The 23,769-nt window shown below is 37.8% G+C and overlaps 1 protein-coding gene across 1 annotated transcript; it reads left to right on the top strand.

The window, feature by feature from the left end:
* The first annotated feature begins 4,070 nt into the window (after positions 1-4,070).
* Positions 4,071-23,175, top strand: LOC149827579 (ABC transporter G family member 22-like). The gene is made up of 11 exons (XM_090019508.1): positions 4,071-4,126; positions 4,218-4,562; positions 5,277-5,350; positions 5,866-6,104; positions 9,647-9,802; positions 10,062-10,245; positions 18,102-18,410; positions 18,857-19,144; positions 20,747-21,031; positions 21,782-21,889; positions 22,857-23,175. The coding sequence occupies exons 2-11, from the start codon at positions 4,226-4,228 to the stop codon at positions 23,076-23,078; spliced, it is 2,202 nt and encodes a 733-aa protein (XP_089875634.1). The 5' UTR covers positions 4,071-4,126; positions 4,218-4,225; the 3' UTR covers positions 23,079-23,175.
* Positions 23,176-23,769: the final 594 nt, after the last annotated feature.

Below are 23,769 nucleotides of genomic sequence, written 5' to 3'. Positions count from 1 at the left end.
TGGGTTTTTCAGTTTTATTTTTAAAATTATGCCACACTTTCTCGTTCTACCCAGTTAGGCCGCTTCAAAATCATAGTTTTTTGGCATTTTTTTTCTTACATCTAACACCATAGGTATGATTGATAGGTTTTGTTTAGTGAGAATCGGCTTTTGGATCACCAGAATCTGACCTATATATAGGTTTTTTCGGTGATCCAAAATCAATGGCTATGAAGGTATCAATTATTTCCTACTCATAAAAATATATTTTTTCATCAAAAAACATGATTCAAGATTTGATTCTCACTAAATCGAGCATGCTAAAACACATCTACCAGTTCAGATTTATCATAAAACACTTCAAATTATGGGGCAGAACCAGAAAAGAGGGCTTAATATGTTCAGTTCTCATATATATATATATATATATATATATATATATATATATATATGTGTGTGTGTGTGTGTGTGTGTGTGTGTGATGATAAAAAACATTTTTTCATCAAAAAAACATGATTCAAGATTTGATTCCCACTAAATCGAGCATGCTAAACACATCTATTGGTTCAGATTTATCATAAAACACTTCAAATTATGGGGCCTAACGGGGCGGAGCAAGAAAAGAGGGCTTAATATGTTCAGTTCTCATATATATATATATATATATATATATATATATATATATATATATATATATATATATATATATATATATGTGTGTGTGTGTGTGTGTGTGTGTGTGTGTGTGTGTGTTGTGGTACACACTTGATTTACATGGATCTAAGCATCAAATGCAAAATCTAATGTTTAGATCATGTTTATCATGCTCTATTTACTATGTTCATGTTTTAAAGTTGATTCATATATAATATTTTATATCATTTCTAGACCACCATTTTTTTCATAAATTATAGGTCATTGATTTCTCACCATCTCAAAAATGAAATCTTGTGATGTATTAAACACGATAAAACCTTCTATCATAATAAATAAACCATGATAAAACCTTCTATCATAATAAATAAACCATGCTAAACACATTCGTATGATAAGATTCATAAAAACAAGAGTATCACTATATATATACATTATATATATAATGTATATATGGGTAACTAAAATATGTAAACCAATCAAATATGTAAATTAGTATGAACCAAGATTTTTTATAGGTTTTTTTATTATTTTTTTCTAAAATTTTACCATACGGATGCGATCTAGATGCAAAGTTTTATAGAAACGGACTCTTGGATCATCCAATTACGATGTATAAAATGGTCTTGGATCATCCAATTACGATGTATAAAATGGATCTTTTAAGGCTTGAAAATCAATGGCTCATAATTTTCATAAATATGCAAGCATAAAAAATCACATTTCTTGATCTAATTACAATGATCCAATAGTCGATTCCAAGCAAAATGGACCACGCCAAATGCATCTACAGGGTTAGATTTGCAAAAAAACCTATGAAAATTTCAGTTCATACCACTTTACATATTTTTATACTTTAAATATTTCAGTTTCCCATATATATATATATATATATATATATATATATATATATATATATATATATATATGTGTGTGTGTGTGTGTGTGTGTGAATTGGAGTATAAATCAAGATTTTCATGATTTTTTTTTTATTTTTTTCTTAAATTTCACTGTAAAGATGTGATCTAGATTCTTGGTTTTATATAAACAAACTCTTAGATCATCTGATTATGATTATGATGCATAAGAAGGATTTTTTAAAGCTTAAAAATCAATGACTCAAAATTGTGGTCAATATTCAAGCATTCAAAAATTACATTTTTTTAATCAAAAATATATGATCGAACGATTGATTCCTATTAAATGGATTATGCTGAATGCATCTACAGGGTTGAATTGACAAAAAAAGTGTCAGAAAATGCCTAATTCACACTGTAGAATTCACATATTAGTTAACACACACACACACACACACACACACACATATATATATATATATATATATATATATATATATATATATATATATATATATATATATATATATATATATATATATATATATATATATATATAAGTTAAAGTTTGCTACAATCTTTGTATCTACAAATAACTTAGCAAACTTTGTCTTTTTTTTTCATCGTAGAACTTACTCTATGGATGTGATGTAAATCCTCCTTTAAAAGAGAATTGGCATTTGAACCGCTGAAATCCAATCTACACAGGATTTTTTTAGTGATGCAAAAATCAATAGCTATAAAAGCACTAACTTTTTCTCAACTAAAAAAAATATTTTTTTTCATCCAAGAAACATGATCCAAGAGTCGTTTATCCCTAAAAATCAACCATGCTTAACACTTCTACGAGATTAGAATGAGCCAAAATTTGTTATCCTCATGGGTAAAAACCTCCTAGTAAAAAACTTTAATATTTTTATATTTTTTAATGTTTTTTACAATATACATGTTTGGGATAGTAGAAATGGGTGCTTGGATCTTGTTATTCCAAGGTATATGTAAGATTATGCAGGGGTTGAAGAACCAACAGCGTATAATGTGCCAATTTTTCAACCCTCATAACATCAAATTTTTACATCAAATTTTGTTTTATCAATTAGTTGATTTCTACTATTTCGACCACCATGCTGAATACATCTATGAGGTTAGTAGTAAGTCAAAACAACCTCTCACTATGAGTTTCAAGTAAGGAGGTTTCTTACAATAGGGATTTTGACCATGTTGAATACATCTATGAGGGTAGTATTTAGTTAAAAACAACCTCTCACTATGAGTAGCAACTAAAGGGGTTCCTTACCTGGGAGGGGATTCCTTATGTCAAAAAATATTATCCAAGAAACAATTCTTACTATTTTGACCATGTTGAATTGATCTATGAGATTAGATGTAGTCAAAACAACCTCTCACTATGAGTTCTAACTAGGGGATTCCTTACCCACTAGGGGTTCCTTGCATCGAAAAAATGCGATCGATCCAAGAAACGCGTTATTCTTAATTTTGATTTGGAAAATAACCCATGTATTATAGAATTAACCACATAATTACAAGCCAACCTGCTGAACTAACTCACCAAGCTTAGGGCAGCATCCGAAGCCTAGCCTGATTCAACAGGTCAATTTCCTATGCAGGTCCTCAAATTTGTAGTGATCTCCTTTTAATCGTGGACGTCCCTTTCTCCTCTTGTAGGTGCAAGCATGCCTTACTATGTAGGTCCAAGCCCGCTAACCCAACAAAGCCAAATGGGCCCAGCCTTCCCGGTGCCAATCCCACAAAACTTGGACCTAAATGATCCGTCCCTGTCTAACCAGTGGAGGGATCAACTCAAGGGTTTTAATGATGTACATTAATTACAGACATTGCTGATTTTCTCAAAATATCGTCATAGGAAATGTCATCCATATATTTATAAAAAACACAATAAATTGAATTTCTCATCACCATTTTTTTTCCTTGTCTGGTTTGATATTTTCCTAAGTATTTTTCTAGTTTAAATTTTCTCAAGATTTTCAGAGAATTTCCATGAAAAACAAAACACATACAATCAACTTCTATTTTTTAAGATTTTTTCTTCGAGAGAAAATCAAGCCTCTAATGAATTACAGCCACGCATACAATCAGATATGCGGCGTTTTGGGAGTTGAATAAAATTTTTAAGAGAATTTTGGGTAAATATGAGCAGCTAAATTCTCGTGATAAGTTGCAAACTTTTATTTTTCTACAAATTCGTGAAAAAGGCAAAAAAATAAAAATAACAATCAATTTAAAAAAAAATCAAATGAAAAATTAAAAATCAAAAACTAATTTTTATCAGAAAATATCAGCTGGGAAATTTCTCGCATTTTTTTTTTTTAAAAACAACTGATATTTGTCAAAACGGCCATCAGGCAGTAGCTGACACGATCTCATGGGGCTTGTTTTCAAAATACAACATCAGTCGTGCAACTATATTTTGCTTTTCCATCACTTTCCGAGTCAAGTGCAGAATTATTTGTGCTATTTCATCAACTTTCCGAGGCTAGTTTCGTAATTCCATGATGTGAGCAGGCTATAAAAGGCTGTCGCTCAAGAAATCTTAGTTCCACCCCCAGTCTTTCAGATCAGCTGCCTGCACTTCTTCTTCTTCTTTTTCAGAGAAGGTAAGGATCGGTTTCATATATATGATATCGAGTTAAGGTGTCTCCGAACTGTTTCTGAGAGCTCAGGCTTCTACTTCTTAATTTGTGCCAGAATTGCAGATGGAATCGAGGTCCGGAAACGGAAGAACGAGATCTGAGCAGCCGGAATGGATGGCGGCAAGGAAGTCGATGGACGCCGAGAACCCGGTCTTTCACGCCGGGGGAAGGAAATCGAGTTTGGGGCACAAAGTTCACATCAGAAAGGCAAGGAGCGAGCAATTCAGGGATGAATTGGAGGAGCTGGGCATCGGTGCGCTGGTGGAGGAGTCGTCGAACGCGGCGCTTAGCCGGGCGTCGAGCGCCAGCATGGGCTTCTCCTTCTCATTGGCGGGCTTCACCATGCCGCCCGAGGCCATTGTTGATCTTAATGCCTTTTCCCAAGACAACAACAACAACGGTTTGCTCAATCTAATACACCTTGCTTAATTTGGTGTCATATATATATATATATATATATATATACATATTCAAATGCCAATTCTCTCTCTTAAAATGGTAGTTTTCGTTGTTGCTGGAAATGCACTTTACATCAGTTTTGTCTTTTGTTTACAGAAAAAAAAATATTTTTGTTGAAAAACCTACAGGATTTTTTTCTTTACCAAAAGTTTAAAGATATATTTAAGTAAAAACACAAGATTTTATGTATTTTGTTTATGTCACTATCTATTGCTTCCTCTCCTAAATGATTCACGCTTCACCCATTAAGGCATTTTTGGAATGTTTTTCTTGTTTCCTGCCTTACGCATTGCTTTCCACGCAACTATGGTTTTTGTCACCATGCAAACTCCACTTTAAAGAACGCAGCTTGTGTGTGTGCGCACGCATATAGGGACATTGACCAATATATATTGGCTATCGTCGAGTATATCATACCCTCTAGTAGAAACAGTCCATTCCATGACATTTTCTTTATTTTTTGTAGTTGTAGTCAAGTCTCCTGATCTATACGGTTTGTTTGGACAAAACGTTATTAGATCATCCGATTGCATCATATAAGCAGATTTTTTGAAGGCCTTAATATTGAACGGTGTGTGAAAAATTCATGATTGAGAAAATCGTGTCTGTGGGTTAATCAGAAACAGAACTAATTTTTCTTGTAATCTGGTTGCAGTAGAAGATCTTGAAGCGGGTACCAATAAAAGGGCCACAACGACATCAGAGCCAACCTTGCCAATTTTTCTCAAGGTACTGCCATTGTTGGTATATATATATATATATATATATCAATGTTATCAGTATCGGTGCATATCTGCTGGTATAAGCAGAAAATCGATTGGCTTCCCCCTAGAATCGGCTATTTTTTTTATATTATTTAAATGGTTTTAACATGTGTCAATTATGATTGACATGTGATCTTTTTTATTATTTTCTGGCCAATAGAGAACGATTCACTTGAGTATCAATATCGGCCGATACAGCTGAATTGGAAGCCAAATGATTCAGGGCCGATACCGATACTGACAACTTTGATATATATGGTAGTGGTTCTGAACTTCTAAGAAGTCTTTTTTTCCCCCCAAGATGTTATTTTTTTGAAGATTTCATGGTCATAACACATCGTTAGTACGACTTCTTTATAGTACTGTTGCATCCAGAGGCATATGGATAAGATCAAAGTTGAGGACTTTGTACTGCTTTAAACTTTGTTTGGGGATATATGAAAACTTGGGACTAACTTTTCACTTTTTATTTTTCTTCAGTTCTCTGAGGTAAAATACAAAGTGATTGTCAAGGGTGCAAAAGCACCAACAGAGAAGGAAATCCTCAAAGGGATTACTGGTTCAGCTAGCCCTGGTGAAGTTTTGGCACTCATGGGGCCATCAGGTAGTGGGAAAACTACCCTCCTCAATGTGTTGAGTGGGAGAGTAAAGCAGAGTAACATCTGCGGTGGTGCAGTTACCTACAATGACCTCCCCTATTCCAAATCCCTTAAAAGCAGGTACGTATTGCCTTAAACCCACTGGTAGATATGGTTTGATGTCATACTCGTGATAATTATGATGAAAGTAAGATGCCTTCTTAAACACAAGCAATGACATTGACATCAGTAATACGAGAGACTGAGAGAGTGTGGTCAGCTGAAACCTATGTCAGGGTCAAGGCTCAGGATCTAATCCCGCTGGTGCACCGGGGCTGCTGTTGTTTTTATCATGGTTGGATCACGTAAGGTTGGGTGGTGGTAGTGTCAACCGGGAGTTTTACCTCTCAAGGTTGGGTGGTGGTAGTGTCAACCCGGAGTTTTACCTCTCAGAGAGGCGGGCTCATTAGATGACCTGGTTCTTGATGAGGGTTTTACTTCACCATTACAAAAAAAAAATGATAGAGAGATAAGTAGCCTGATGGGAGAATTTGCAGGTGAATTGAGGGGTCCAGAGAATTGGTGGTGCTAAAGCCAACTTCATCATGCATTGATGCTTGCTGAGAGGCTATGATGAGAACAGTACGCCCGTCTTAATTTGGACTGTGTGAGTCATGTGCACTTTAAGTTTTTTTTTTTTAAGGCGAACTGGGGTTAGGCAGACCCCTAACAGAACTATACCATTGGGATTTGAACTTGCAACGTCCCAACATAAGGTGACGTGAATCAGCAGATCCTACCAGACAAGCTGAGCCCAGTTGGTGTCATGTGCACTTTAATGCCTCACGCTCCACGGGAAGCTTTCCTAAAAGATTGAAGGGATCCGGTAAAATGTGATTGCACAAAAAGAAAGTGTGTGGTACCGATGTGTCCTGTTGAAATGTGGGCTCCGCAAAATTTAAAAGTTTTGTCTCTGAACATGGCATGTGTCAAACAGAGTGATGGGGCACACACTTATTTGTGCAATTTTTAGTTTTTTTTTATTGGATATGGATAAACCATTGTTATGTTTAGGACATGGGTGAGTGGTGTTTACATTGACCGTGGACCCGAGTCCATGTCTGCAGTGTAAAACTCTATTATAAGGCTTCTTTGCATTGCACTTTTTTTTTTAAAAAAAAGGCAAGCTGGGGTTAGGCAGACCCTTATCAGACAACAATACCATTGAGATTTGAACTTGCAATGTCCCAACAGCTCCTACTAAACAAGCAGATTCCCCTGTTGGTTCTTTGCATTGCACTTGATCCATGTCATGTGGCACCTTTTCTTCTTTTCCTTTATCCCCATATGTGTAGGGGCCAAAAGTACTGCATCGGATGAGTACTTCAGCTTGAATATGCTTCCATACAGTACACTGATCTTGGTCTTATTCTAGATTGATTCCGGGATATTTTATCAATACTGCCTAATGCACCCTTTTTACCATACTATTTGTCCTTGCATGAGCTCGATCCAACTATAACTTAATCAGGTGTGGTCCAAAACGACCCAAATTGGTTCCAGAGTCCCATCACCCAACGTTTTCAAGAAATCAGGCTAGCTTTATTTGTGGTCCATGTGTGCATGAGAGAGAGAGAGAGGGGTTAAAAATGAGTGCCCAAGTCTCTTTTCTTCAGGCCACGTAAATGATAAAGATGGCCAGAAAAGAAGAAAGGTGAAAAGGTCATGTTTGGCGAAGATATGCAGCAGGATCCTCATGGTATCAGCAAGACAAAGCATTCATTATATAATGGACCAAGGGTGGCAATCGAGCCGGGCTGCTCGTTGGGCTTCGGGTACCCATCCTGAATCGGGTCGGCCTCGGGCTGTACTTTGCAGCTCAGGCGCGAATAAAACTAGGCCAGGCTCATCTGCAAAATACACAGGGCCTGATAAGCTCAAACCATTAACTGGGTCGGGCTTAAATAGGCAGGCCTGACCTGAGTCTGAGCCTGGCCCAAGCCCGATTGTAACTGAGCCAGGCGGAGCTTGGGCCTCAATACGGGTCAAGCATGTCAGGCCTGATGTCAACCCCTATAATGGGCGCACTTAGTAGGCACAACTAGGGGTGTCAACGGATCAGGTTTGATTCAGACCCAGGTGAAACCAGACCCAGCACTGATTTTTGGGTATGGACTCGAGTCTAATCGGACCCACTATCAGAGAAACTATACCCGGACCCCTATCCGGTAAAAATAATATTTTTTAGCATTTTTACATTAAAATTTTATGGGTCTTAATCGGAACTCGGGTCAGGCCCGTATAAAATTTCACAAACTATACCCAGGTTCATGTATTAATCGAACCAAACCTGGGTCTTATTTATCACCATACCTGGACCCTATAGGGTTTGGACACCCCTAGGCACAACCTTTTCTTCTTTTTGCTCTTTTCTCCAAGTTAATGGCTCTTTGATGTTACGTCGTGTAAACCCTAAGGTGTTCCTCATTAAAGGCAAGATGGGGTTAGGCAGACCCCTACCAGATACTAGAAGTGCTTAGAATCAGTAGGAATCGTGCTTCCTAAGAAACATGGAAGTAAAAGTATTTGAGAATCGTGATTCCTTTAAGAATTCCGATTTCTATATAAGAAAACCCCCAAGTCATATGTCTTAAGAATCCCGACTCATATGGTTCGAGAATGCCAATTTCCATGACATGGGAATCTCACTTTTTACAATCGAAAATCCAGATTTTCTCAGGACTCCAAATTGACAGCAGATCAGGTGCAATCACAAGTATGCCCCTCACCTAATCTGCCCTCCATCTTATGCTGAGCCCCACAGACCCCAGAGATGGAGGGCAGTCAGATGCAGTGGTACACTGAAAGTGTGCAACGTGATTGCACCTGATCTGCCTTCTTCCAAATGTTTATGTTCAGGCATATCGATTTTCTTGACATGGGAATCTCAATTCTCATAACTGGGATCCCGATTGTTTTAGGAATCTTGATCCTCTAAAAAATCCTAGTTCTCTGAAGAAACTTGATTCTTATGTTCACAGTTCACACAATTTTACATCACTTCTAAACAATCTTCATACTATTTTCTACTCTTTCCCCACTTCTCAAACCTTTTTTTGATATTTACACGGAGAAACCACCCCCCAAGATCAGAGACCTAGAAAACCATACTTACCGTCGCTGTTATGACAGTGTAAAACTCTGTGGGCTTAGCCCTTGCTCCCAAGGAGTCGCCGCGCTTCAGCTTGCTCAAGAAGTGACACCCATGAGATTTGAACCTAGAATACCTGCCTAGCTACGCCAAACACCTTTAGAGCCCCTTTCCAGACCTTAAATTTGAAATTGCCTGATTGATTCTGATTTTTAATACTGATTCCAATTCCAATTCCAATTCCAATTCCTGCTTTAACCATCCCTCAAAGTTTGAAACAATTATTTATTTTATAAATGAGCTTGTTTGAACTTGGCTTAATAAGTTTAAGGTCCAAACTTTATTGCTTTTAAGTTTTTAAAAAGTATATATTTTTTGTAGATGAGCTTACTCGTGCTGGGCTTATTTAGCTCGGGCTTTTCATGAGTTCAAGCTCGGCTCGGCACAAGAAATGAGCCAAGCTTGAAGACTTCGGTTGGTTCGGCTTGTTTACTAGCCGTATGTAACGCCTACACTGTTTTGTGGCATGCAGGATTGGGTTCGTCACGCAAGACGACGTTTTGTTTCCTCACCTCACAGTAAGGGAGACACTGACATACTCTGCTCTCCTTCGGCTCCCCAAAAACCTCACGAAGCAGCAGAAGGAAGAAAGGGCTCTAGATGTGATATATGAGCTCGGTCTAGAGAGGTTATTCTCTTTTACTTGATTCCTTTTTTTCTCTCTTTGAGGGTGCCATTGATTCATTTCCTGATCAGGACAGTCATAAGTGAATTTTTAGTTGCTAACACATGGAGTTTGTGGCTAAACAATGCCTGAAGATTCACAAGGTTTTAATTCAATTCTGTTTCACCTATGGGCCAGATTTAGTTAGTTTATATACAAATGTTAAAAGTTACTGGACTTTCATCATTCAAAGTTTTAATTGGTTATTTCCTCTCTTTTCCAGGTGCCTGGATACAATCATTGGTGGATCATTTATACGTGGTGTTTCTGGTGGGGAGAGAAAGAGGGTGTGCATAGGAAATGAAATTCTGATCAACCCTTCTCTTCTCTTTCTGGATGAGCCCACATCTGGCTTGGATTCAACAACAGCACTGAGGACAGTTCAGATGTTGCGTGACATAGCTGAGGTATATCAATGAGTTCATTCAGACTAGCCTTTCATTTTCAAAACAGAAAAACTCACATATACATGAATTTGCACAGACTGCCTTTTGTTTCCTATAGTTTGCATTGTTGTACACACCAGTCTTTCGCTATTGTTTGCATTGTTGCCTTAGCGTTACCTTCTTCTATTAGTAGAGCACCAATGAAAGCATCCTGTCAGTTCTGGAGAGTACATGCATAGGATGAAAGAGTTGCTTCTTTTAGGAGGATGGCAGCCTCCATCTTTTTCTCAATCTCCAAAATAAACATGATTTTTGTCCACAGTTGGCAGATGACTTGATTTGGAGATTTTCACTGCTCACTCTATCATTGCCACTCTTTCAATTATGTTCAAAACCTGTTCCATGAATGGTTTCTTGCTTCAATAATGATCCAAATCGGGGCCTCTCGAGCTCAAGTTCGTAGGCATTAGTTCAAGGAAGAAAATTATCAAAACAACTTTAAAAATCATGCCAATTTTTTTTTTTTATAATAATAAGGTTCATTCATCCATCAATTGCAATGATGTCCATCCCAACTGAAAGTATTCAAATTGCATAATCCGAATAAAAAGAAAATACAGATATGAAATAAAATACTCTAAGTACTTTGATGTCCAAGAGTAATCGAGTCTGAGTCCAAGATCAAGTCCTTTGATCAGTAGCATCTCTTAATCTACAATTGTAACCAAGCGGGGGAGAGTCTACAACTCAGTAAGTTTATATTTGCAAATAAGACACGATCGTTACAACTGTAGTGAGCTCTAAGCTCCTAATCTTAGTTTAATTTGCTAACTAAGCACACACGTTATTTATGAATTTTATTCTCGTTTACTAATTCTTTATCTTTATTTTCAAAGTAGACATTCACATTCTACTATAATCGGCTATTCCAAAAATAGCTTCATTGGACGTAGCAACTCATGTAGACAACTCAGAGTCTACGATGCTCGTCAAACATATAAACCACTCAGAACAACATAGTCCAAACCAGTTTAAACTATGAACTCACAATCGTTGCAGCTCATCGATTGTAATTCAGGAGCTTCTAAATGTTCATCGATATCTACCTTAAGAGCCCAAGGGGCTATACCTGCCTCCAAGGTTTTTGAAGAGCTATACCTGCCCCAAGGTTTTATTATTCATGATATATCCTACATGTGTCTATTGGGTAATGTTTTTAACTCTTAAGGATTGCCTATAAATTAAAAAAAAAAATCCTAAGATACGAGTGATGTACACATACCCCAAACAATGCCCTAGACCATGTCTTTCTTAATAAAGTTCATTATCATACTTTGTATTGTTATCCTATGTGCATTATTTTTTTAGCTTTTATTTATTGATGTTAGTGCATTATACGATAACTAATATATATTCACTAACTACTTTTAACATGTAATAACAGACACGTCATATTTCTAAGGGTAACAACTCACCACAGAGTCAACTTATCATGTCACGACACTTACAATACCCCTTTCAAGACATAAGCATGACATTCTTAGGACAAATCCTATTTTGAAAACTCTGAAAGTCTACTCTCATTTCTCAAAGCTACTTTTTATAACATTTTGCATGCATCGATGTCATGATTACCTCCACACATAGTACATTCATAATGTAAATCATTTTATAAGTAAAGGAACATGTAATATGTGTTAACAATTTTAAGCATTATATTGAACATCAAAATTATAGATTTCTAAGCATGCTACTCAGTTGTTCTACTCAAAATAAAATAACACTTGCATACTTATAATACATGGAATCATACTGCAAGATGCATAAATTAAGCAGCATGTATTTTATTTAACTAAGGAAGAATTTATAAATCTTCACTAACCTGAAACGTTTAAATTTAAAATATAAGGAATGACCTTAATCTTCTTGCAAATTATGATATGAAATTGACAGAAATTTCAAATCATCATTTAGACCCTCGTCTTATGAAAAATTATGAAAATACTCATAAGCTTTCATACCAAACTCTAACCCCATTTTCTCAGAGTCTGTTATCATGTCTCCTGCCAATGAATCCTTTTCGAAAAGAGGAATCCAAGAATTAAAAAATCACCTGAATCCAATATAGAGGTGAAAAGTTATGCATAATCTATTAATCGGGCATACAAGGGTAAAATAATTTTTTTTATTTTTTGACCATTCCTGAACTCATGGAACTTAACCCAAACTCATTCTGAGCTGACTCTAATCTTGCCTTTACACCAAACCTAGTCCACATTCATTCTGGTCCAAGTTTAGTTCAATTGAATCATTTTTTATTGAGTTTTGAATCCAGATCCAATCTTATTCTGATGTGGATCTTTTAAATTTTTAAACAGAGATCCGACTGAATCTTGGATCTGGTACATCCGATCCAAATCTTGTTCATATTGGGTTTGGTATAAATGTGGTATCAATGATAGTATGAGCTTGAGTTTGAATTGAACCCAACTGGATCCAATTTGTTTTGGATCTAATGTATGTAGACAAGATCTGATCTAAGGTTGGATCAAAACCTAGATCTGACTCGTATTGAGACATTCACAGTCTCGGGTTTTACCATGTTCAATATATATATATATATATATATATATATATATATATATATATATATATATATATATATTCTTAAAACCTTGATCGTCCGGATCGAGTCGGCCTGGTATATACTTACCCAACTCGGTTCAGTTTGACTTCTAGACCGAGTCGATTAACCCACTATCTTCGACTCGGTCTTGGGGGATCTTGGTTAAGACTGACCTAACTTAGTCTGGGTCGCATAAAGACCCAGCAGGTTGACTCGATCTGGTTCATTTCCCAAATCGAGTCTGTCTTGGTTTGTTTGTTTTTTTAAACCGAGACCCCTCTCTCTCTCTCTCTCTCTGACTGCTTGCCACCGGTAGTGACTGCCAATGGCTTTGGTAAGGCACCTCCCCTGCCGCTCACCTCTCTCACTTCACGGTGCCGCCGACAACCGTGGTTGTCGATGCGAGGCAGAGGGAGACGACTCCCTCTGCTCCCTTGTAGGAGGGTGATAGGGATAGGGATGACCCCTCTGTCCCCCCACCTCTCTCTCTCTCTCTCTTTTTGTTTGGCCATCAGCCACCGGCAACCACCTGGTTGCCGACGGTTTAGTCTGGGTGGAGACAGAGGAACATCCTTTGTCTCCCGCTACCGTCTTCCCCCCTTTTTTTTCCTGCATCGGCAACCCTTGTGGTTGTCGATTTTGATTTTTTTTCATCGCCACCAGCAGTAGCAGGGTCACCCCCCTTGCCTCTCTCTTTTCATAAAGAGCAGACCGTCGACAACCATAGTTGTCGACGGTGTCGACGGTGGAGACAGAGGGAATGACCCCCTCTGCTCGTCCTCTACAAGGGTGGCAAGGACAGGGCCGACTCCTTGTCCCTAGCCCCTCTCTCCTTATTGACAGCTCACCACCTGCGTCGAAACCTTATGGTTGTCGGGTTTTTTTTTAAGGTGGAAGTGGCATACCTTTCGCTAGCGGTGACAACCACCTTCTTCTTCTCCTCTCCGCCGACCTTTCTTTCTTTCCCTCTGTCTTCCTCTCTTTTCTCTCAGTGGTTTATTTATGAACTATGATAAGTGTTGTCTGTCCATGATAAATGCCCCTCCTTCTATGCTGGCTATTGGTCAACAGATTTTCGGATGTGCTATTTCAGAAAATTCTTTTTCCTACCTGGGTTTGCCGCTACAGATCTCGCGTATCTCATCGACAGCCTGGAATGCAACTCTTCAAAAGGTTTAGACTAAAATATCGGCTTGGCTAGCATCCTACCTTTTCGACGCTAATAGACTTACTCTCATCAAGCACGTTTTAAATGCTATGCCAGAATTCTTTATATCTATGTTCCTGATGCCTATGGGGGTCAACAAGAAGCTCTCTCGGTTATTGGCAAATTTTCTTTAGTCTGGGCAAAGTACCAACAACAAGCGCCACCTGGTGGGTTGAAAATCTCTAATGCTTCCTCAGAATATGGCGGGGTTGGGGATTCCGGATTCCAGGTTGAGAAGTATTGTTTTCGTGGTGAAGCAAAACTGGCTTGCACACCAACCGGGGTCCTCTTGTGCAAGTTTTCTTCTTGCTAAATACAGATCGGTTGAATCGTTGTTTGTTGACCACAACGCGATTCAGCCAACCGTTTCGCAGCTGCATCGCTCGTGGATCCAAGCTTGGTCTGTCGCTTTTTCCTATGAGGGCGATGATGTCTCTCAAGCCCAGTTCTTTAGTCACACTCTCGCTCCTAACGGCTCTTTCCACACAAGAGCTTGTTACCTTTCTCTCCTTCCTTCGGGGGTGGATTGGTTCCTTGTGCACCTTATCTGGGGCAAGGGACCTACTCCTCAATCGTGTTCCCTAGCATGACTAATCCTTCACGAACGAGTGCGGATGGATAACTTCCTCAAATCTATCGGTTTCTATCTTTCCAGTAAATGTGTTATGTGCGAGGCGGTTGAAGAATTTGTGTTTCACCTTTTCTGGGAGTGCCCTGTCTTTTAGAAGCTCTTTAAGGTTACCTGGAATAAGTCTGTCGTTAATGTGCGCCAGGAGTCGTTCGTTGTAGACCTTTTGTGGGAGCCTCAGCCAGTTCGCAGTTGCAAGCATTGGCAGATTATTTAGAGAACGTGGCTTCTCTCGTCCTGATGGGTTGTTTGGATGACTCGCAACAATGCCATTTTCTGGCAAGTTTCGGTTGTTTTCAATAAATTAGTGAACTGTATTTTGGCGGACGTGTACGCCATTTTGCGCATTACCATCCCCGATCTTGAGCGCTCTTTGTCGCCCTGGATCCCCCTGAACCAGGCTGATCTAGCTTGGTTTTTGTTTCTTTTGTTCTTAGTTTTGTTTCTGTGCTCTCAGCCTATCTGGGGCATGTTTTGCGTTGCCGTCGGGTTGAATGTTTGTTGACCCTTTTAGTAATGTTGATGTTTATAGTTCATCTCTCTCTCAGGAAATGCACTATGAGAGAGAGAAAGGGGACCCATGGCTTTATGGGTGAGGACGTTTCCCTACCCCCACTCACACTCCTCTTAACGAGGAGTTACCTCGCTCTCCCAACTACAAAATCGTGGGAGAGAAGAGGGTTACCTCTTTAATTAGAGAGATGAGGTGGGGCTCCTCCCTCTCCCCACTACCCATTTAATGGGAGAAGGGGTCACACCCCATATAACCTGCCGAACCAGGTGGGCTCTAACCCACCTGGTTGGGCATTACAACCTTCCTTCTAAATTATTTCTGATTATTAGACGTTGCACGCCATATACATGCTACGAGTAAAAGCTTTTGAGTAATCCAAACCCAGCTTATGAGAGATTGTCTTCCTCGATCCTCTAATTTCCTAGTTGTACTTTCATCAACTACGACAATCAAATCCAAATCTCAAAATCATGGACCTCAATCATGGCACAGGATAACTTGAGATGACACAAATTGCCCGGTGAGACGATTAAGCTGCGGGTACTTAATGTAAACCAACTCAAACTTAGAAGTCTATACTCTACCAGGTTCAGTCAATTTCCTTGCTGGAGGCAATCAGAGAGAGAGAGAGAGAGAGTCTCCTTATCACATTTAAAACATCATATGTCATGGAAGTAAATGAAATTTACTGCTAACAATCATGTTTCTCTCAAGTACATTAGTATAATTAAAGATATGTACGAAGGAGTGGTAACCAATGTCAACACTTGTGGAGGGGTGACAAACAATTTTCCTATAACAGTTGGGTTACATCAAGGATCTACATTAAGCCCTTTCCTATTTGTTATAGTGATGGATTAGCTTACGAAATCAATTCAAGAAAATGTGCCGTGGTGTATGTTGTTTGCTGATGATATTGTTTTGATTGATGAGTCTAGAGTTGGGGTTAATGCTAAGTTAGAATTATGGAGACATACATTGGAAGCAAGAGATTTTACGTTGAGTAAGAGTAAGACAGAATATATGGAATGTCGGTTTAGTAAGCAACGCAGTAGTGATGAGAGTGTAGTGAAGCTTGGCGAGCAAGAAATATCGGTGGATGACTGTTTCAAATATTTGGGATTTATCATTCGAAATGATGGAGAAATTGATGGAGATGTAAACCATAGGATAAAGGTTGGGTGGATGAAATGGAAAAGTGCAACTGGAGTGTTGTGCGATCGTAGAATGCCATTGCGGTTGAAGGAAAAGTTTTATAGGACGATAATTAGGCCCGCTTTATTATATGGTACAGAATGCTAGGCGGCCAAGAGACATCATATTCAAAAAATGAGTGTAGCTGAGATGCGTATGCTTCGATGAATGTGTGGAAATACAATAAAAGATAAGATTCAAAATGATGAGATACGTAAGAAGGTAGGCGTTGCATCCATTGAAAATAAGATGAGAGAAAATCGTTTACGGTGGTTTGGACATATTTCGCGAAGGCCTAATGATGCTCCAGTTAGAAGGATGGACAAATGGAAAAATATATTAGTCAAAAGAGGTCGAGGTAGGCCTAAGAAGACTTGGATGAAGATGATAGAAAAGGATATGAATGCTTTGAACCTCACCGAGGACATGGCATTGGATAGAAATGATTGGAGGAGAAGGATTCATGTGGAGGACCCAGAATGATTTTCTTTTTTTGTTCATATCGCCGACCCCAATTGTTTTGGGATGAAGGCGTAGTTGTTGTTGTTGATGACATGGGTTACAATCATCAATTCTTTAAACAAAACCATTGTCAGAACCAAACCAGCAGAACCTTTAGTCTCCTGAACTTTATTGCACAGAAACGTGCGTCCAAGATTATAAAATTTTGTGAAGGTTCATTAGCAAACTCAAACACAGTAGTGCACAATTACTGATTACAACTGGACCAATGGGCACTTTAGCTCCGTCTGCTACCCAAAGTAGGCTCCATTCTGTGGCTTTGCTAACCATACCTACCACTGTTCCAAATATATCCGACTTAAGTATGGAACCACTTTCAAGATCTGAGACTTGAGAATGATTCACATTCCTCTTAGTTGTATTCATGGATATCAAGAAGATTGACTGGATTGGATCTTGCTACTGCGTGTTTTAATTGACAGATCATTCGACATCCTGTTCAGTATTTGTGCAGATGAACCATTTACCATCCGAACATGCGCCTTTTTTTCCTTTACTGCCATTGTAATGTGCTTTAGACAGTTTGGAGGGGTCTATGGAAAGGTTGACGATCATCATAGTGTTCAAGGAGTATAATTATAAATCATTTTTTTCTCAATAGTAAGGAGTGGAAATCACTTATGGTTCCACATCTCACAAGAGTCTGTTTGCTTCCACTGAGGGTACGGACTCCATTAAGCAAGTAAATAAGCCCTTCACTTGCAAAGTGTAATTGTAACATTATCTAGGTTTCCTATTTTCAAATAAAATGCAAATATCTATAAAAGTGACTTATATAAGCACTTTGTTTACTCACCAATCATTCATGGTTGACCCATAATCTTTAGTTTGAAGGTGATAGTTTCGAAATTTTCCCTGTTTCATGATACCAATGTTATTAGTATCTGTCAGAGATTTTTTACTGAACAATTCTTTATTTCATTTAAAGAAAGCATTTTCTTGTCTTCATTCATATTAGGGATCACCTTGACTTCTGATAAAGGTAAGAGAATCCACAGTTCATGAAATTCTGTAAAGATTGTCATAATTTCAGTGTGTGTTCCACTAATATTACCCTCTTGGATACCAATTCTTTTACTTGAAAAACTGTTCAATGCTTTTCTGATGCACAATAGATTTCTAGGACAGTCTGTCTGTCATCTGAACTACTAAAACTATGCAATTCTTCTGAATACTTTTGCTCCAGGCTGGTAAAACTGTGATAACTACAATTCACCAACCTTCTAGCAGATTGTTTCGCAAGTTTGACAAGTTAATTCTTCTTGGAAAGGGAAACTTGCTATATTTTGGCAAGGCAACAGATGCAACAGTATACTTTTCATCCATTGGGTGTTCTCCTCTCATTGGCATGAATCCAGCAGAATTCTTGATTGACCTTGCAAATGGAAATGTAAATGATATAACAGTTCCGTCTGAACTAGAGGATAAGGTGAACACTGGAAGTCCACAAAAGGAAACACGAAATGGAAAGCCATCTCCATCAGATGTTCATGAGGTAAGCTCGTTTTCTTTTTGTTTGGAGAATATAAATTACTCTTAGGGAGCATTCAACTACACTTCCTTGATTTCCAGGTTCCATTACTTCTCTCTCAAGAAGCTAGATTTCAAGACACCCACCATATGACAAATTTTCTTGTACCAGTTGTACAGATACTATGCTTCTACACTACTAGGAAAAAAAACCTAGTGAACAAAAAAAGTTATAAGAAAGCAATATAATTTGAGTTTCAAACTGTTGCCTACCTGTATCATATTAAACAATAATAACATAAGCTCCCAATTTATTCCATGCATGTCTCATTTTGCCATATCATGAACCACTAGGCCATGTAACGCACTAATGCCTTGGAAATGCACCAAAGCTGAAGAGAATTTTGTCAGGTTTTAAATTTCTGAGAGCTTACTGAAGTATACTTTACTTGACTTCAACTTTCCAAGCAGTATTTGGTCGAGGCTTATGAGACAAGAGTTGCAGAGGAGGAAAAGAAGAAGTTGCTTGTGCCGATCCCCATTGATGATGATTTGAAGTCTAAGGTGTCAAATCACCGGAGAGAATGGGGAACTAGCTGGTGGGAACAGTACTCCATTTTGTTCTGGAGAGGCTTAAAGGAAAGGCGACATGAATACTTGAGCTGGATGAGAGTGACCCAAGTTCTCTCTACTTCAATTATCCTGGGCTTGCTATGGTGGCACTCTGATATTACTACTACTAAAGATCTTCAAGATCAGGTACTAAAATCTATGTCTCATGTATACTCCATTTTCGCTCCTGTATTGTATCCACTTATATTTAGTTGTATGGCCATCTCCCCGTATCTGCGGCTGTATCCATGGGATAGAGACTAAAATCAAATCTTAATTGAGAAGGGACATTTTACTCACTGAGATGTTTAGTATAAGGAACCACAGAGTCCTGGTTGATGCCATGAATACTTCTTGTAAAATTAGTATTGATTTCCCAAAAGCAGGCCTTCACTGATAAAAATAAGTTGCAAGTAGTTTTATTTTGTTTTCTCAATAACAGGCTTTCATTGAGAAATAAAATGCACATAAATTATGAAGGCAAAAAACAAATTTAAAGTGGTAAAATGATAATTGCCCGAAGGCCAGTGCAGCAACTGTATACTCTAAGTTGTTCAGCTGGCATGAAAATGTCAAGCTTTGTCTCTGCCATTTGTTTCAGATGAGCCCAAAACTACTACTTCTAAAAAGATGTCAAATTTTACTCAGAAATGTGGCAATATCAAAGCTGATTCCCGGTATAATGATCATGGTTTCCCATTGTGAGAGGTTTTACTCATTCCCCTTTACCTTGATAGTTAAACTTGGATGCCGAATAGAAAATGCCAAAATCCAAAAGACCAATTAAACATGAGTTCTCATCTATACAAAAGAAAAGTAAGTTGTATAGAAGACTATAATTTGCCTATAAATAACTGAACTTAAAAACACTGTTGAGTTTGTGAAATGCCAAATGAAGTACTTCACCAACAAGGAAACAAGTGAACTTCATGGCCACTCAGTTGCTTGCCAATTTAGTGGAAACATACTTCAGGACATGGAGATGCTAGTACAAACAGCATACTTCTACTTGAAACAACCATCGTTGATTTATGAAAAAACTAATCAAGTTTCATTTGTTTCAAAAAGAATAGAAGAGTTATCATATTGGAACCGAGAAGGAATTTGTCTATTGCACTCATCCCACTCCAAACCCCAAAATATGTCCACCTCCACAGAGTAATGATGTTGATGACATATCCCTCACATTAGGGTTCAAATGGCAGATAAGAAACTGGTCAGTCTTTCCTAGTACCATTGCCAGAACACTGCATAGATTTTCAAGACCCTGACTTTCCTTCAGTATCGTAAAGAAATATGTTCTTCACATTCTTATTATATGTTGAAACATATCTCTAAATTGTAGTCACAAATATTCTTCTCGGCAAGGCAATTCCCCGTGATAATATAGATTTAGTTGATAAATCTCGGGAAAATCCTGATGCTTAAAATTGTTTAAATATATAAAAATAGCATAAATAAGTAAGAAAATGACATTCCTAGATAATAAGGTACACATACAATAAAAGAGACAAGGAAGAAATTATAAAATAAAAGAGAAAAAACGTATCTAGGATATAGAAAAAAAGTAAAAGTAACTGGTAATATCATTGATATTATCATGATATATATAAATTTCTGATATTTTTAAATATCGTGAGATGTTGCCTTTCATGTCATTTTATGAATTTACAGCTATATTGTCTCTATATTCTTCAAATATCTCCTATATATGTGACTATGCTCTAAATTAACTGAACATGTCTGCAGGCAGGGCTATTGTTCTTTATTGCAGTATTTTGGGGCTTCTTTCCTGTTTTCACAGCAATCTTCACATTTCCTCAAGAAAGAGCCATGCTAGCAAAGGAGAGATCAGCTGGCATGTATAGGCTAAGCGCATATTTCATGGCAAGGACCTCCAGTGATGTGCCACTGGATCTCATCCTTCCTATAATATTTTTACTCATTGTATACTTCATGGCGGGTTTGAAACTCAGTGCAACTGCATTCTTCCTGAGCATGGTGACTGTGTTTCTTAGCATTGTTGCAGCTCAGGTATGTTTAATATAAAGCACACATTTTTCTTACTGCTGCTGAATATTTTTAAGGCGTATAACATTTCCAAAAATCAATCCACCACGCCTCACAATAATATACTGACAGGTATACTTGAATTCTGTTAATTATGGATCACAAAGCATTATAAACTCCTGATTTCATAGAACAGGACATGGTAATATACTACTGCCAACAATTCATCATGGTGACTCTTACAATGGTCAAACTAAAGTTATCTAAATTACTAAATTAAGAAATGCATCAAAGCTCTGGGCTCTTAACTTAGTATTATCTTAAGGAAGTTTGAGAGGCCTATTTTTTATCAGTGTCAAGTACCACTACAAAATATTTACCATTTATAAACTCTTAAGAGCCTTTAGCCTAGTGCATCACAAACCTTATAATAAGCAATGGATTATTTATCCTTAAAATGTTAGCCTGTCTTCAAAATTTTCCTTTGAAAGCTGAACAATCAGAGACCCAAAGCAAACTTGTACCGACTTCAATCCTGAATTTCATTGAAAAGGCCAAAACTAAGTAAACAACTTGGGTTTTGAATCATACAGATGGCAATTGGTTTTGACATGGTTTTTCGTCTTTTATAATACCGTCAGCCATCATTAGACAGAACAAGAGAATCAATTTGTCACCTGATAAAAGTTTTAAGAGAGAAGCAAGATCTAGTTATGTCGTGATTGTGGCCAAAAAAAGAAAAAACTATGGCTAAGTTGATGGTGCAATTTACAGGGTCTAGGGCTGGCAATTGGTGCAACTCTGATGGACATTAAGAAGGCAACAACCGTGGCCTCCGTAACTATTATGGCATTTATGTTGGCTGGAGGGTTCTTTGTAAAGGTAAGCTATAGCTCTTACAAATTCCACTCAGAAAAGGGAACAGTGGTCACATATGCACATGAAAACAAGCAATCTCAACATCCTTATCTGTGTATTTGTGCAATATTTGCATAAATGCATGGTTACTTTGGTTGTACTAGAGCTAAGTCCAACCAGTTTTAGTGGTGCGTATGATTTGACTGAAGCAAGTCTGGGCCGAATTTTTTCTAATTGAGTAGAAGTGCGCAGTCCATTTAGAATGACTGAGTATTACTGATGCTAAAAGAGTTTATATGGGAAGGTGCAGTGCTTCAGGCAAAAACACACCCTATTCCTTAGAAGAACAGAGAAGACCTTGGACTTTTCCAAAATAAGTTTTGAAAAATGTAATAATACAGATGATCAAGAAAATGACGATACCTTTAAAAGAATTTAAATTTTCAAAGTTTTGTATGAAGTGCCAAACTTTAGGTTCAATTTGAAAAGAGCAGCGGTATAATGACTGTCAATCATATCTAAAAAAATTCACCAACATGAGTGTATTCCTGCAATTATTTTCTATTTGAAAATAGGTGCACCTTAATATACAGGGTCATCCCTCTTTTCAGTGATAATCAGCTAGTTTTCCATAATTAAATCATCCTGAAGCCAAGGTCATATCAATAAAGGTTATTTACTCTAAAAAACACCAACAATATCATTTAAATTATATGTCGTCATGCCCTCAAGTTCCCGCCTTTTAAAAGACCAGTATGAACTTTTGCTTAAACGGATATGTGATAAGTTGGTCAGGTCACCACCCTCTTTCTGAAAAACTAGGCCCTTAGATAGTCAGTGATGCAGTTTTGGAAGTCGGGGTTTGCCATTAACTTCTTTATTGTCTTTCATCAGTCTATACTAACTTTTTTTAGATTCATAGCAGACCATATTTGCATTCCTGCTATACATGTAGCATCACCTAACAATACTAGTGGTTATGCTTTTGCAGAAAGTTCCAGTATTTATATCATGGATCCGCTATCTCTCTTTTAACTATCATACGTATAGGCTACTTCTCAAAATTCAGTATGGCGGGACCTTTCCCTCAGTGAATGGCTTCGCCATAGACAGTGGTGCAATGGAAGCAGGAGCCATGGTTGCCATGGTATTTGTGTATCGCCTTTTGGCTTACCTTTCTCTAAGGAGAATGAAGCTTCGCAGTGTATGTTAATATATCTCAATTAAACACAAGATTAACCCATGGAATTTTCGAAACATCCATCAATCAGATGTGATCCTATAAGAGTTTGATTTGCAGAAGGCAACAAGCAATGCACATCAGTGAATCCTAAATTTTTATTGCTTTCAGCTCTTAAAGAACATGAGTGTTCTTCCTGTTGTGGTAGAACTGCACACCCGGTGTTTACGATTTAATCTTTAGATGGAATTGTTAGTTCCAACCAAGACTATGTAAATGTTTCCTTGCACACCACATTGCCTAGTATTAGCCATGAGTTTTTTTTAAGTCCATGGCCTAGAGCAGGGTTGCCGGAAATGCTATAAGAGGATGGGAAACTTGTTTTCCAGGAAACCGTTTCTGAAATGGAAAACACCGCCGCAACGTGTAGAAAATGCCAAAAAAATTATGAGAAATGTGTTTCCCACCCTAAGGGAAACACGTTTCCCATGTGTTTCTCACGAGTTTCGGAAGCATTTTCCTTTTGTGGGATACATGTTTCTCATGTTTGGTAAGTTTTTTTTTTGTTAAATGTCTTCCAATAATCCATATCACATTTAAAGTAATTACAGCTCCCACAAAATAATATATTTTTTTCAAAAGGAACGGGAAAACTACCCTTGAGATCAGAGACCAAGTCACGCTAGCTATGCATGATATACTTACGGTTGTTGTCCCTACAGTG

Source organism: Nuphar pumila, chromosome 10, assembly GCF_984573655.1.
Source record: "Nuphar pumila chromosome 10, dmNupPumi1.hap1.1, whole genome shotgun sequence".
Lineage (NCBI taxonomy): Eukaryota > Viridiplantae > Streptophyta > Magnoliopsida > Nymphaeales > Nymphaeaceae > Nuphar > Nuphar pumila.
The sequence above is the reverse complement of the archived record's forward strand: the minus strand, read 5'-3'. Positions and strand labels throughout refer to the sequence as shown.

Coding starts and splice junctions, on each gene's coding strand:
- LOC149827579 (XM_090019508.1), top strand. CDS start 4,226: ATGGAATCGAGGTCCGGAAACGGAAGAACGAGATCTGAGCAGCCGGAA. Junction 9,803..10,061: donor TATGAGCTCGGTCTAGAGAG/GTTATTCTCTTT, acceptor TCTCTTTTCCAG/GTGCCTGGATACAATCATTG. Junction 19,145..20,746: donor CTAAAGATCTTCAAGATCAG/GTACTAAAATCT, acceptor ACATGTCTGCAG/GCAGGGCTATTGTTCTTTAT.